We start from the raw sequence: 15780 nt of genomic DNA on the forward strand, positions 1-15780 counted from the left end.
AGATGACACTACAGTCTTCGTATCTCTAATGTATTGTTTACCTCTCACGAAAATTTACAATTTCTCTTACAAATTTCAATCTACATACTTCAAATTTTTAGAGAAGGAACTTCATAACCAATGGAAGGCAACAATCCGTGCCGATTTTATTTAGAATTTTCTTCATTGTTGAAATGGCTTGATTGTTGAAATGGATATCCAAATCTTTAACAATGGAATTGTTTCAACACCGAAGAAAATTCTAAATAAAAAATCGGCACGGATTGTTGCCTTCCATTGGTTATGAAGTTCCTTCTCTAAAAATTTGAAGTATGTAGATTGAAATTTGTAAGAGAAATTGTAAATTTTCGTGAGAGGTAAAAAATACTTGAGAAAGATACCAAGACTATAGTGTCATCTATCGTCAAAACTTGTCCGTTTACACCAACCTTAAAGTAAAATTATTATTTGTAAATAGAAAATAATATTGTTATTAGTTTCGAAACTAAAAGGTTGTTTAATATACTGTGTTATTGTAAAGATTGAGAGGGCCTTAAAACACTACATTTTATCATTGTTACGCATAAAATATTAAGTGATATTTAATAGAAAATGGAAACTGTCCAAGTTTCTCTCAATTATGAATGCTCGATGTGGTCATAGACACGTCTAGAAATAGTGTAGTTCGACCTACTCATGCCGTAGCATGTCCGCGTTGACGATAATCATTGCAGCGGTAATACTATTTCTGAGTTCATACAAAGGTAAAGACATGCAATTAATGTTTATAACACACCTTCAAAGGAAGAAAAATCACAAACCATAAGGTCGAATAACCTTTGGGGTTACATGGACGTTATCATCATTACTACATCGTCCAATTTCTCATTCAGGAAGCGAAGTATTTTAGCATGTCCTTGATTGCTATTATCATAAAAATCCTCTGTTGCTGTCTGGAATGCCCCGTGTATTGTAACACTGAACCAACATTTTCAACGTTCTAGAACACAAAACGACTTATACTGCAAAGTCGCTAACCTGCAAACTAAGCTCGCCTGTCATTCGGTCTCGACAAACAATATAAAAATTTGAGAGATGGACTTTCGTTACGTTGTTACAACAAACAAATGCTATCTAAAGCTTTGGAAGTAAAGCATTTTAAAACCTGATAAACCTTTATTTCTTTAGATGATGTATTTAATTATGAAGCCAAATATTACCTTTTCTTCGGGTTAAATTCCAAAGTTGGGCGTCCGTTTCCAGCAAAATTTTTAAAATTTACAGGAAAGATATGGATAATTTGATCGTTTGTGTGCTTGATAATGTATAAGAGTCTCGATAAATCTGTTTATTTGTTATATATAAGTGGTTGTAAACATGGAACTATACGGCGAGCGGAGGGAACTACTTGGCGCAAGGTAACCGAACAGCTGCATTGTGGGAAAGAAACGAGGATTTATGTTATAAACATGGCGAATGTACAAGGGCAATGAACTAACATTTTTAACATTTGTGAAGCAATACGTTGATAACGAGCAAAATCTTTTAAAAGTTTGTGAAGAGCACGGATTAATGAACCTAGTAACAAATTGGAGAAAGTGTGGAAAGGAGATAACAGCCAAAAAAACGTGGCGAAAGCGGACGCCCAACTTCGGAATAAATGCCTTTTCTTCTCCCATACTTGGAAAATGAGGACGAAAAAAAGTACGAGTCAACTCTTATCTCCCGTTAATTTCAATGTTTTCCGTTTGACACGATGACTGAACTGCACCACATTTTATAACACCACCAGACCACAGTTCGAATATTTACTTATTTAAAGATCTCTCGTAATATAACTCATATAAATCACAGCTGCTACTTACTACGATGAGTATTCAATGATTACACATTATTTGCGATCATTTAAATGCATTTTATTTCAAAATAATTCTTAATTGCTTCACAGCAATTCAATACATTTCTATATTATATGGTGGCTTGCTGCATTATATTTTGTTACTTAATTATAAACAAATACCTGGTAACGAAAACTGTATAGCAACCGGGCTACTATCCTAACGACGAATAAATAACATTTATCTAGCGACAGAAACGTAAAACATTTACAAATCTAGATTATTCATGACATTTTTATAACATTTCTTCTTTTTCTTTTAATTTGTAGCTAGTGCCAGAAAAAAAATAGCATTTTTGCCCTGAATATTAAATAAGATAAAAGACGTAAATACATGTTATCGTTGTAGTTTATGTAAATCACATATTTTTCTTGGGAAAATAAATCGTAAGTCATTTATGCAACAATAGATAATACACAAAGTTCATTCTCATTTGACCACAGAAAAAAAGATCTAAAATAACTTATGATTTACTGTTCTCATGCTAACAACTGTTAACGGGAAAGTTTCCTTACAAACATTTATAAGCAATTATCATTAGTATACTGTCATAGTGCATTTCAAATTCAAATTTCTAAATTGAATCATAGCAAATACTCTCTTCGCAAGAAGTAATAATTAAATTAATTATAATTTATAAAATATACTTTACATTGAACATTAGCTTCATAAATATAACGAACATATATAAATTTTACACATATTATGAAAACATTTCATAATGTCCTTAGAAGTGTTTACGGAATGTAAAATTTTATCATATTCCGATACTATTTAGGATTCCATTTCCACGATATTTCAGTCCACTCTGTAACTGATCATGTGCAACGTAAGGATAAACTATCACCTCTGTTCCATTATATAGACTATTCCTTACCCTGAAAATTTAAAGAGAGGCCCGGGTACGAGGGGGTCCTTAGCTTTGCCCCCTTCCGATATTTATAATGTTTGTTTTTATTTTAAAGCTACATGTGTCTATATGTTTGTGACGAAATATTAAAACATTGGTACTAAGGAAAGTTTTATATATATATATATATATATATATATATATATATATATATATATATATATATATATATATATATAGGTGAGTGAGTGAGATGGCAGGGCAGCCCAACAAGTTCAACGATGTTGAGAGTCGAGCGCTGATGAAGTTTCTCTTCCTCCAGGGGAAATCTGCAAAGACGATCCATGGTGAGATGCAACAAACATTGGGGGTCCATGCACCTTGTTATGCCACAGTGAAGAACTGGGTTGTGAAATTTAAGACAGGCCATTTTGGCACTGAAGATGACCCCCGCCCTGGGAGACCATCCATAGTGATTGTGCCAGAAATCATTGAACAGGTTCATGAAATGATTCTCACAGACAGACGAATTTCTGCTAAAAGTATAGCAGAGGACCTAGGTATATCCCGTGAACGCGTTGGTGTCATTATTCGCGATCATTTGCACATGAACAAACTTTCTGTCAAATGGGTGCCGAAATGTTTGCAAGCCGATCAAAAGCGTGCAAGAGTGCTTGCTTCCAAAGAGGTTTTGAGCCGTTTTGAGCAGGAAGGGACTAATTTTGTAGAACGTTTGGTCACGGAGGATGAAACATGGATCTATTTATATGATCCAGAGACAAAGAAACAATCAAAAGAGTGGTGTCACAGTGGTTCACCGAGGCCAAAAAAGTTTCGTGTGCAAAAATCAAGTTCAAAGGTTCTTGTCAGTGTTTTTTGGGATAAGGATGGGGTAATCTTTGTTGATTATCTAGAACAAGGTAACACCATAACCTGAGCTTACTATGCATCATTACTGGAAAGGCTTCACTCAGAGCTGAAGTAAAAACGCCGTGGAAAGTTGTCCCGAAAGGTTGTCTACCTTCAAGACAACGCATCTCCTCACAAGAGCAATGTTGCGATGCAAAAATTGGCTAGCTTAGGGTTTCAAAACTTGCACCACCCACCATATTCACATGACCTGGCCCCATCAGACTACCACCTATTCCCAAATTTAAAGAAACACTTGAGGGGGCAAAAATTTGCCACCAGTTCTGAAGCAATTACAGCAGTAAACTCATGGTTTGACACCCAACCAAGAGTTTTATTTAGAGGGCCTAAATAAATTGCAGGCCCGAAGCAAAAAATGCATCGAATTGAAGGGAGAGTATGTTGAATAAATCCATCAAAAAAATTTAATTTTGTCTTATTTTTCTTAGTAAAGCTAAGAACTTATCAGCATCCCCTCGTATTGCTGAAAGCACACCTGGTGGACTTGTACGTACAAATCCACTCACTTCCTTGAACTTTAAACACTTTTTAATGCGAGCTCATAAAAAGAAAAGTTTCAATATAATTTACTCTACTCTATCCTGAAAAACACCGTAGTTCTAGTAGCGGTTATTATCTTCTGTATAATAACCCTTCTACAACACTCGTACCACTTGTATACTTTCTACTGCGTCAAAGAATTACTATAATCTTGCTAACATTGTTCCATTTGCAGGATTTTGTTTCAAATTAAGTACCACTGTACGTTATTTACACTAACTGATACGACTTTTTGCTTTCAGTTTCAGAAACACACCTTCCCAAACAAAAGATACACTGGGACCACGGTATTTTTCAGTTTGTAGCGTAAGTGATACGAAACTTTTATATATATATATATATATATATATATATATATATATATATATATATATATATATATATATATATATAAACTCTCAGTGAAAGGAAATTAAAGTTCAAGGAAGTAATTAGATTTTGTACCTGCAAGTGTAGAATTTCTTGTTAAGTGTGGTTTTTACTTTTAATTTATTTATTCTTTTCTTTAAGACAAGGCACCGTCTATACAGTGTTTCGAAACACCAACGTTTGGGAGATGATTCCTGACATCAAGATAAGACAAAAATATAAACCAATCTGGGTGCGCAAATGCTTCCTTTCGGAGTTATAGGCTGCAGAAAATATGAAGAAATGAACTTTTAAAATGTCCACAGCTCCGAAAGTATGGGACCTACCGTAGTCAGATCAAGACTTCACTTAGGAACTAGTATGTGTCCTATCCAAATATCCAAGTTACAGAATCCTGCGGTACTTCTGCAACAATTTTTATATAGGTAATTAGTGAGTGTTCAGATTAGATGCCCATAGCCAAACTTCCTCTATAAAATTTGATACGTGAATACGTTAGGATTCTCAAATATTTATTTTTGGATAGAGCACATATTAGTTCCTAAGTAAAGTCTTGACCCGACTACGGTACAGGCACCCCCCCCCCCCTTCGAGACCAGAAATAAAAAAAAATAACGAAGGATGAAACGAAAAGAAACAAGAAATAGGAAGAATCACCGTTAAAAATAAAAGAAGCTAAAAAAAAAAAATTTTCATCATCGCTTCTCAGCAATATCAAACATGTTATTTCGGAAACAGTTTTCCACTGATCCTTTAACTTGTCATTTGGAACAGACAGTAGTTGACGGAATAATGAAAACAAACAAAAAGTTATGTAGAAAGCAAGTTCTGTTAACATGTAATTCAACAAAGAAAGAAACGCAGATATTGTTAAATATTTTACAAAACATTATTGAATATGTATAGTTTTTCTATAATAGTTGAGGTCATAATGAAAGGAAAATTGTTATATTTGGATGAACAGAAGGAACGTAGATATTGTAAAACTTTTTTAATTATTTTTTTTTTTGACGCGGTGGCTCAGTGGTAGAGAGTTCACCTCCGGTGCTTGGGTTCCCTGGTTCGATACTACCTCGCGCCGTGTGGACTTTGTGGTGGACAAACACCGTGCTGGTGGGTTTTCTCGGAGTTCTTCCGTTTCCTCCCACTTTCTTCATTCCACCTTTTCACTCATCTCTCATCATCACCGTCTCCTTTAGCCTAACCGGCATAAACGTGGGACGTAAAACTTAAAGATTTCATTTCATTTTCACTTCAAATCTTTTTTTTTCTTAAATATTTTTCTATTCGAGATTTCTTCATAGTTTGTTACTAAAATACTTACTAACATGTCCTAATTTTAAAGTCTTAACAAACTAATATATGTTGCTAGTAAAATAGTTTAAATTGATCAAGCCCCTGGTGTGATAACAATATTTCATGTAAACTCCCCCTTCATTACGAAATCCTGACTAAACGAACCAATATATGTTACCAGTAAAATAGTTTAAATAATCGAACTCTGGTGTGATAACCACAGTACTTCATGTCTCGGACCCCCCTATTACGAAACGCTACGTGCCTGTATGGTAGGTCCCATTGTTTTTGAAGCTATGGAGCTTTAAAGTTCATTTCTTCATGTTCTCGACAGCCTATAATTCCGAAAAGAAGTATTTGTGCACCCAGGTTGGTCTATACTTTTTGTCTTATCTTGGTATCAGGAATAGCCTCCCAAACGTTTTGAAACATCCTGTATAATGGAATAGGAGTGATAGTTTATCCTTACATTACACGTAGGTCGCAGAGTACAGTATCGTTGAAATGGAATCCTAAATTAAATCGGAGTACAATGTGCAAAAGTAAGATTTTGTATTTAAAATATGCACCCTGGAGCTTGTATCACTTACTTTATTTACGGAATAATTATGTTTAAGTGTGTACATTTAGTTTTTCTTGTATAAAACCAATTCATGTGGTCTTAGAGCATGAATTTAATCCAAGAACTCATTATATTGAAGAATTAAAAAGCTTTGTACTAAGTCCAAAGTCCAATCATGTAAGCACTGAAATGTCTACTTCTTATATATCACTCAAAAGAAATGCTTATTTATTGCTTATTAGATTCATATATTTTCAATCGTTACCTTTACAATAAGTTTATTTTCATTCACTGTCTAATGTTTCCTGGAGCAATGATGTAGAATGTTTTTGAATTCTTTGCGGTTTGACAAAATACAATAAAAGTCTTAAGTATTCGTAGACCGACTGCAAGCCATGAATAAATGCCTGTAGCTTCGACTTTGTTGGAGATAGAGCACTGGAACAAACGGCTCCATTAAGTTCTTTATTATATACAAAACAAACGTTCCATGAATACGAAAACATGGATAAATAATGGCAAAAATGGTTTTGATGTGTCAAAAGTATTCGTACAGTTACGAAACGTCTAGAAAGAAAATTATTGTGCACAATTTAATACTTAGTCGGGTACCCTTTGGCTTTAATTACAGCTAGAAGGCACTTCGGCATCGAGTGCACCAAATGTCGAATACCTTCGACTGTTACAGAAGTCCATTCCTCTTCAAGTGCATTTTGCAAAGAACGTTTACTTTTAATGCTACGCTTGCGGAGTTTCTTTTCGAGTACCACAAATGCTGAATCGGATTGAGGTCAGGTGATTAAGGAGGAGTGTCCAGTTGCTTTGGTACATTGTATAGTAACCAGAGCTTTGTATTTTGTGCTGTATGTTTGGGATCATTGTCCTGTTGAAATATATAGTGGTCTTTCAGGCCCATTTGATCAGCACTGAGGACGTTGATTTTTCTTCAGGATGTCAATGTGTATATACTGGTCCATAATACCGTCGTCAGCTTCCCCACTCCCGAAGCTCTCATGCAGCCAGCCCCACACTAGCATTTCCTCACCTCTGTGCTTGATGGTTGGCCGCAGTTTTTTCGAGTCCATCTCTGTGTTTGGTTTCCGCCATACCATTTGTCTACCGTCGAAACCAAACACATTAAATTTGATCTCGTCTGAAAATATCACTTTTTCCCAGAAAGCCACACTTTTGTCACGCAGTTTTTGCAAACCGGAGTCGCTTCTTCATATTCACCTCGGAAACTAAAAATTTCTTTCGAGCAACATACCCATTATAACTTTGTTTGTTGAACGCACGACGCTCAATGCTTTCCGGAACTAGTATACCTGATTTGGCTGCGTTTGCCACCATCTGCGGTGCATTGATTCTTGAGTTGTTCTTAATTTCGTTCAGCATTATACGTTCACATCATTCAAAGATCTTCCGTGGATGTCCACTTCGCGGCATGTTTTTGACTGTGTTTGTTTCGCAGTATCGATCTATGATTAAATGCACGTTCGAACGTGGTCTTCCGATATCTGATATCTCCCGTAAGGATCTGCAGTCGTTAAAACACTTTAGTTATATTCTTTCTGCTTCTGCTGCTTCCGTCCCTTTTCGACCCATTGCATCTTCGTCTTGAATCACTCTTTGAACTTGAATGATGTTTCGCTGGCCTGTGGTTGTGTTTAGCTTTGTAAACTGCCAGAGGGCGTTCTATGTTAACAACAGCTCGAACAGCTGGACGTTTGGTCTTTAATTTCAATGTACGAATACTTCTAACATCAAAACCATTTTTTTCTTTTGCAATTATTTGTCTGTTTTCATATTCACGGAACGTTTGTTTTGTAAATAATAAAGAACTTAATGGAGAATGTAGTGCTGTTTATTTCAATGCTCTATCTCCAACAAAGTCGGGGCTACAGGTATTTAATCATAGCTTGCAGTCGTATACGAATACTTCTTTCACTGTACACAATTTTTTTCATCAACCACTGATTCAGGGTGACACTTATTTTCGACAATGTCTGGAATTTCAGTAGAAATTTTATCACTCATATTATATTCACCTTTTTCCTTGGTCTCCTTCCACAAGTCTTCACCTTCTTCTTTACAGTCCGAAATCTCTTCACTATCAGATTCTTGCACCTCGTGAAGTAAGTCTCTGTCATAAACATTCTGAAAATTGTCTTCCACTATGGTGTGGTGTGAATGTTCCGGCTGATAATTTACTCCGTGTACACTTTTCAAATGTTTATTGAGATGAGCCTTTCGAGTAAAAGATTTTACGCAGACGTTACATTCATACGGTTTTTCTCCCGTGTGTACTCTAGCATGTGTAGTAAGTTTCCATTTATCTGCGAAACATTTACTACAAGTAAGACACATAAATGGTTTCTCTCCCGTATGGATTTTAGAATGTTTTGTTAGTCCACATTTATCTGAGAAACTTTTACCACAGGTTGTGCATAAGAAAGGTATCTCATTAGTTTTCGTATTGGTACAGGTATTGGTTTTGGCTACATTATATTCCCGATTATGTAGTCGGTAGTGTCTCGTCAAATGAGCCTTTTGGTTAAAAGTCTTGTTACAAATAGAGCAAACATATGGCCTTGCTCCTGTATGAATACGAGAATGTATTCTCAGTTTCGATTTCTCAGAGAAACACTTATTACAGACGGGGCACTCGTGAAGCTTCTCTCCTGTATGAACTCTAGAATGTCTTGTTAAGGCTGAATGTTCGCAAAAGCCTTTCCCACACACAGAACATAAGTATGGCTTTTCGCCAGTATGAATCCTGCTATGGCTCTTAAGAGAGCTCCGCAACGAAAATCTTTTCTTACAAACGTAACATTCGTATGGCTTTTCTCCTGAATGTATTCGCGTGTGTCGAGTAAGTTTTGACTTTTCGTAGAACCCCTTGCTACAATATGCACATACATACGGTTTCTCACCTTTATGAATTCTTAGATGAACGGTCAAATAACTACTAGTGGAGAAAGATTTCTTACAAATTGGGCAACAGTAAATCTTATTATTCATATGATTATCCAAATGTTTATTTAATTCGAGATACGTTGAAAATTCATCTCTACAGACGGCGCATCTGAAACATCCATCTTCTCCATCGTTTGCAGCCAAAAGCAACTTCCGTACTAAGTCCGTGGTAGAAAGCCATTCCTCCGCATTTTCTTCAGATGATGACTCAAGCTTAGAAGTGTCGTGAACACTCGGACTTTCATCTGAAGCTACTGTCTTACTTTCTTTTGTTGTCTTTGACTTAGATAACAAGTCTACATCAGGCCTGGAACGAAATTTCATAAATAATTTTAAGTCTGAAAATAATATTTATGTCACAAAATAAATTCAACATCTAGATACAAGTCAAAGAAACAACACCTTTAAGAATACATCGCATCTGAAATTATCAGTTACAAGTACACTGAAGTTATATCCGTGCAAAAAAAAACATATTTCCAGAAACGGAAATAAGAGAAAGTATAGGCCAGTCATAAATATAATATAAAGGGCAATTCAAGATGAAATGTACAAAAGCAAATGTTACCTATACTGAATTTATTGCAGAAATATTGACGTAACATGAAGTTAAACTTAGAAATTCATCAGTAACTGCTGTTCACAGACATTTACATACGAAATTTGGTAAAGTAGCGCGCCAACGCAAACATTTTAAGGTAGGTGAAACAGTTGATGAAAGCATATAGGCTGCTTGTGCAAGGAAAAAGGTATTTGATCCATTGATCAGTAATGGAGTTGATTATTGTTTAAACGTCTTCCGCGCCACAAAAAAATGACACACAACGAGCATCTGTGTTTGTGTGTGTTAAAAAAAGAAAACCGAGAAGAGAATACTTTACACATTGAATCCGTATTTCCATAATAAATTTATTTTAGCTGTCTCAGGCAATTTCTCTTTTTTGTACCATTCATTTTAAATTAAAGTTATCAAAACCAAGGAAATACTTTAACTAAATGCAACTTACCATATCAGTATACCTTTGAATTACTTCAAGTTTGTATTACGGCTCATATAAATAGCGGAATTGTGGCGTAACTAATTTCCAAATAGTGGACCATTCCTTGTGAAATCCAGCACTCAGTTCCGTCAGGGAGGATATCTGTGGCGGATTCACTGCTCTAAAACTTATCACAGACGGTCAATATTCAGACCGAGGGATCTGAACAGATCTGACTGTAAATATTGGTGCATTGTCTTCTGTGTCGTTCTGCGTAACAACACCTATACAATAGAATGCAATTGGTCACTGGAAATGTTCACATAATTCTTGTACTACTTCATCCTTTCGGAGCAATGATAGAAACAACGGAACACCATGAAATCCACATCAGCACAGAGTCTCCGACACGTTTGATGGTGCGTAGTAAGTAGTCCTGAGCATACGCCTCTTTGGGTGTCCACCATATATAAATGACTATAATATTTTTCACGCTATTCCGTTGGCGACCGTAATCAGAGGTTTCGAAATCTCAACCTGACAACAGAGATTAGGTTGTTCACCTTTCGCCAGAGTGCGATCATAGTCACAGGAAGTTCCAGATGCTGATTGAGTTTTGCAGTCAGTTATGCTGCATTAGCTGTACAATTCTTTGTCATAATCCTTTTCCATATTCGGCGATCCCTGTCACCTAGGCTAGATTTCCCATCCACTATTTCTTTTCTCTGATTATGTCATGCCAAGAGTTTTGTGTTTTGTATAACTCATCAATTTGGACAATGTTACTCTCGGTACACCTCACGTATTGGCAATCTAATTAAAATTACACCAACTAATCACTTACAACCTACAATCTACCGTCTTTGAAAATTGGATGTCTCCTATCTTGCACCACCAACGTCAAGTGATGGCCCCAGTATGGGCCGTTGCACATCAGTTTCCATTGCGACAGACTTCGCTGCATCTGTACCAGAAGTATGCTGTTGCACTCCTGCTTGTAATTTTTTTTTTTTTTTTTTTTTTTTTTCTGGTGCAGTTCCATATGACAAGTGTCGTCGCCATATATCATCAGTGTAAACCGGGGATTGGATAAGTTCTTGGTAATAAGAAGCATTGATTTTAACTTTTCCTTTTTATTATTTACTTGTATCTTACAAATATTGAGATTCCTCCTGTCATATAACCTTCGGAGAAACTTCCTTTGCATAGATGCACACGACTTGTTCACAAATTCTGTAGGTGATGGCCTGAACTTTTTTTCAGTCACAGGTAGATCCGTGTTCCGTGCATCGTCACAACAAATTTCCAGCGGTCAAAACCTGCTCGATGGCGTTCTCTACAGATTTCTGTCCTTTCTCTTTCGCTCCTTGATATGCCATGATATTACGCACGTACGCTGGTTTTGAGGAAAGTTTACAGCCTTCAGGTGTCATGAATTGCACGATTCATTGTTTATTGAGACACACAGTAAATGTCTTGCCACGTGCGGTATTGGATTCTCATAGGTTGCCATATCTTGTCTTTTCTGTAACAGAAATCTTCACGTAACGTCATCCATCTTGACTCTGGAACTATTACTTAAATAATTAATACTTTCCTGACCAAAGTTTATACTTATTTATTAAAATTAAAATAATTTATTAAAATTGTTAAGACTTCAAAATCATCGACAGAATTCGCGAAGACAAAAGATTTTGAGCTGAACAATAACACGAATTTCCTGCTTTCAATCGACATTAATTTCATCGTGGATATGGTTTTGGTCTGTTAATACTGAGATATTATGTAGTTCTGTAATAACGAAACGGTCCAAATTTTTAAGAAGTACTGAAAATGTTAACACTTAACAGTTCGAACTACGTGTGTTAATTTTAAGGTGTGAAATGTTTCCTTGGAAAAATTTGTCTTGGTGAAATATTTTCACTTCTCACTAACTTGTTCCATGGTGTGCACTACTCATTTAGAATAATCTAGTTCTGTCTGTTCACTTACGCACAGAAATTGTTTTAGTTATTTAAATTATACACAGAATTATCACGCTATAACTACAGGTGCTTGTTTAGTGCGGAACACTTGCCAGAAGATGGTGACGTGTGATTTATACAATTTAAATAAAACCCTATTTAAATATATACAAAATTAAGAATAAATTATTTTTGTTCTTTAGTAAGCTTTTTATTTAATTCTTGATTATGCAATTCCATTGGTGATCCAATTTCCGCTGTCTGCATTAAGTTTAAATTTCTTGTGCGAATGAGAAACGATTCAAATTTATTGTTTTTATTGTTGTTAGAGCACGAATGTAGTACGTCAATTCTATTGATGTTGTGTCTTGATTCTTGCAAGTCCTGACATGGGGGAGGGGGTTCCTCTCCTTTTTATTCCTGGTCTTTCCTTTTACCCTCGTCGAGATATTCCTTTTTATTATTATATAAATACTTACTGCATGTACAAGAAGCTGTATAAATTTCAGGTACTGATACTTTATATATATAATAATTTTTATATTCCGAAAGTGAATTTTCAAAATCTGTTCCAAATTTCATCGAAAATTTGATTTCAAAAGAGTAGCCAATTTTTCTAATTTTTTTTAAAAACTCCAAGCTAAAATCCATTTCTTGTCCATTTCGTTTTATTGACTGTGTTGACGTAATATTCTCACGCCGAATTTCCCCATTTTTTGAGTGTGTTGTAGTCTAGTCCGTTCTTCTTTCTTAAGAGTATATAGTTTTAGAATGTGATTCCGAAGATCTTTTTCTAGGTGTGGTGTATCTGAATGCTCTTAAAAAGAATATCTTCCAAATATGAGTCTTGATGAGATGTGAATGTGTTGAGTTTTTATGGACAAACTTTCCGAGGCATCTTCTTTCCTGTATACAGACGAGTAAATGTTATTTTTATGTTGTATATGGATGTCTTTAAAATTAAATCCGTTGATGCTCTGTTTTTCTCTAGCGAATTTTATGTTTCTGCGAATAACACTGAATTTAAAGACTAAAGCTTCTTCTTTCTAAATAATTAAAGTCATCAAAATATTTTTTGGTAAAATCTTTGTTTCATAACGATCCATAATTACATTGGCCAAGAGGGAGATAATGGGTTTCATATTGTTAGTCCTCCCTGTTTCTATACATTATCAAATTGAAAGTAACTATTGTTCATACAAGTGGGTTTCATTACCACTTTACCTGGTAGTCTCATATATATATATAATATATATATATATGAGCCTTATATATATAAAGGTTAATCTTTTGGAGTTAAATTTTCGGTGAAATCTGGAATAAGTTTTGAAAATTCACTTTCCGAATATAAAAATTATTATAGAAATAAATTATCATTACCTGGAATTAATTCAAGTTCTTGTACATATGAATAACAAAAAGAAATATTTCGAGGGTAAAAGAACATATCAGAAATGAAAAAGGAGAGGAATCGTCCGTGTCCGGACTTACAAAGCACTTGCAAGAATGAGGATACATCATTAGTACAATTGACGTAATCTTGAGGCCATGGATAAACGACGACCCCTTTTTTCCTGGGAGAGGAAAGGCCCTTCTCTACTCCCTGTGATTCAGAACCGCAAAGTTCACTGTAGTTCGCGAAAGAGTTAGTTCTGCTGAAATTTTAAACAGAATGACTTTTTTTTCTTCCCTCTTTGAAGGTTTCCATTCCAGATCGTCATATGAGAACAAGTACAGTACAAAATAATTATTCAGTTCGATAAAGTGACATTTATATTTATTCTCCATACAAGATCTATACGGAAAAATGGGCTAATGAAGAATCTCATTTTTGCTAAAAGATTCTCTTTTCTTCAGAATGACTTTTTTTTTTTTTTTTTTTTTTTTTTTTTGAGGGATATTACCTCTAAAAGGATAAGTATTTATTCTCAACTCCTGAAGAGATTTACTTTTGGTGCTTTCGTTTGAAATTTAAGGGAGGCAGTACTGTTATTTTCTTTTTTCTCCTGACTTTTTTCACGCCTTCTGAAGCAAATTCTCATATTCGATATTCTCTGAACAAGTAATCGGAAATTTCAATATTAATATAAAGCCCCTGTTTTCCCCTTTATCAATGAAATTTTCAAAAATGTTGAAACATGTTTTCGGTTAGTTTTAATGAAGGTTTATAAGCCTAAGTTCATCTTTCTAACTTCAAGGATTCGTGAGATACTCCATTCTTGGCAAAAACTATTTCAATCCTCTTTCAGTCCCCTATAGGGCATATGTTATATATACACATACTAATTCCTTGCTTTCATAACAAAGGAATTCTGTACCTTATCTTTCTTCTTAAAGTAATGTGGATAAGCTTCTATTAAAAGAGATAAAGAGAAAAAACTCATTAATGATTGGTGTTTTGAGTTTTGACATTTTCGTACTATTTGAATTATTGTAAGCACTGGATCATATAACATTCTTCTTAGTCTATTTTTGTCATCACACAATTCATATGTACAGTATGTTTCTATTATGATTTTCTCAACAGCTTTCTCTCGGATAAAAATCATTGATGTCCACACATCTTCAAGAAAAAATGTCATAACTTTGTCCCCTCAGCACTTGCAAGAAAGATTTTAATAGTTACTTGTGATTGTGCCTGTGGAAGGGGTTGTTTCTTACAAAGCGTATGAGTGAGGGACACTTATTGGTGGCCCTAACTTTATTACACTCGTGCTCCAACAACATTGAAAGGAATGAATTTGAATCGTTCCTCATTCGCACAAGAAATCCTACACTTAATGAAGACGGAGGAAATCTGGATCACCGATGGAACTGCATAATTAAGAACCAAATAAAAGCCTTATTAAGAATATAATTTATTTTTCATTTTGAACATACGTAAATAGTATTTTATTTAAACCGTAAAAAGTCACACATCACTATCTTCTGGCAACAGCATTCTGCACTCAACAAGCACCTGTAGTTACACCGTGACAATCCTTATAGGAAAGACATACATAGTTTAATAAGTAAAACAAATTTTGTACCTAGGTGAAGAGACAGATCTGGTTTATTCCAAGGGAATAGTATACACCGTGAAACAAGTTACTGAAGAGGGAAAATATCTGAAGAAAGACAAATCTCTCGAAGAATACATTTTACACCTTAAAAACAAATCGACATAGCTACAAACGGACCTGTTGCTCAAACAAAAACTGAACATCTTAAAAATATAAATGAATGCTTATTCCCAACTGTCTAAATATAAATTATCTAATAACCTGAATAATGTTTCTTCCAGTATGTATTTAAGTTTTTCTCTCCGATATTTCACATGCACTGTTCGTGCAGTTTTCATTGTGGCCACAGGGCTATTATCGTGATCTTATGTACAGTCTTTACTTTATTCTTGTATTTCACCAGTCATAACAAAAAGTATTACACAGTGTATTTA

The 15780-nt window shown here is 35.0% G+C and overlaps 1 protein-coding gene across 2 annotated transcripts in view; it reads right to left on the bottom strand.

The window, feature by feature from the left end:
* Positions 1–8113: 8113 nt before the first annotated feature.
* LOC145690615 (uncharacterized) overlaps positions 8114–15780 on the bottom strand; it is a 28599-nt gene continuing 20932 nt past the window's right edge. For both annotated transcript variants that reach the window (XM_081765677.1, XM_081765676.1), the window contains exon 3: positions 8114–9707. In XM_081765677.1, the coding sequence (XP_081621803.1) occupies positions 8369–9707 (1339 nt within the window). In that variant the 3' untranslated portion in view covers positions 8114–8368. The remainder of the gene's footprint in view (positions 9708–15780) is intronic.

Source organism: Thermobia domestica, chromosome 7 (genome assembly GCF_964235325.1).
Source record: "Thermobia domestica chromosome 7, izTheDome1.hap1.1, whole genome shotgun sequence".
Lineage (NCBI taxonomy): Eukaryota > Metazoa > Arthropoda > Insecta > Zygentoma > Lepismatidae > Thermobia > Thermobia domestica.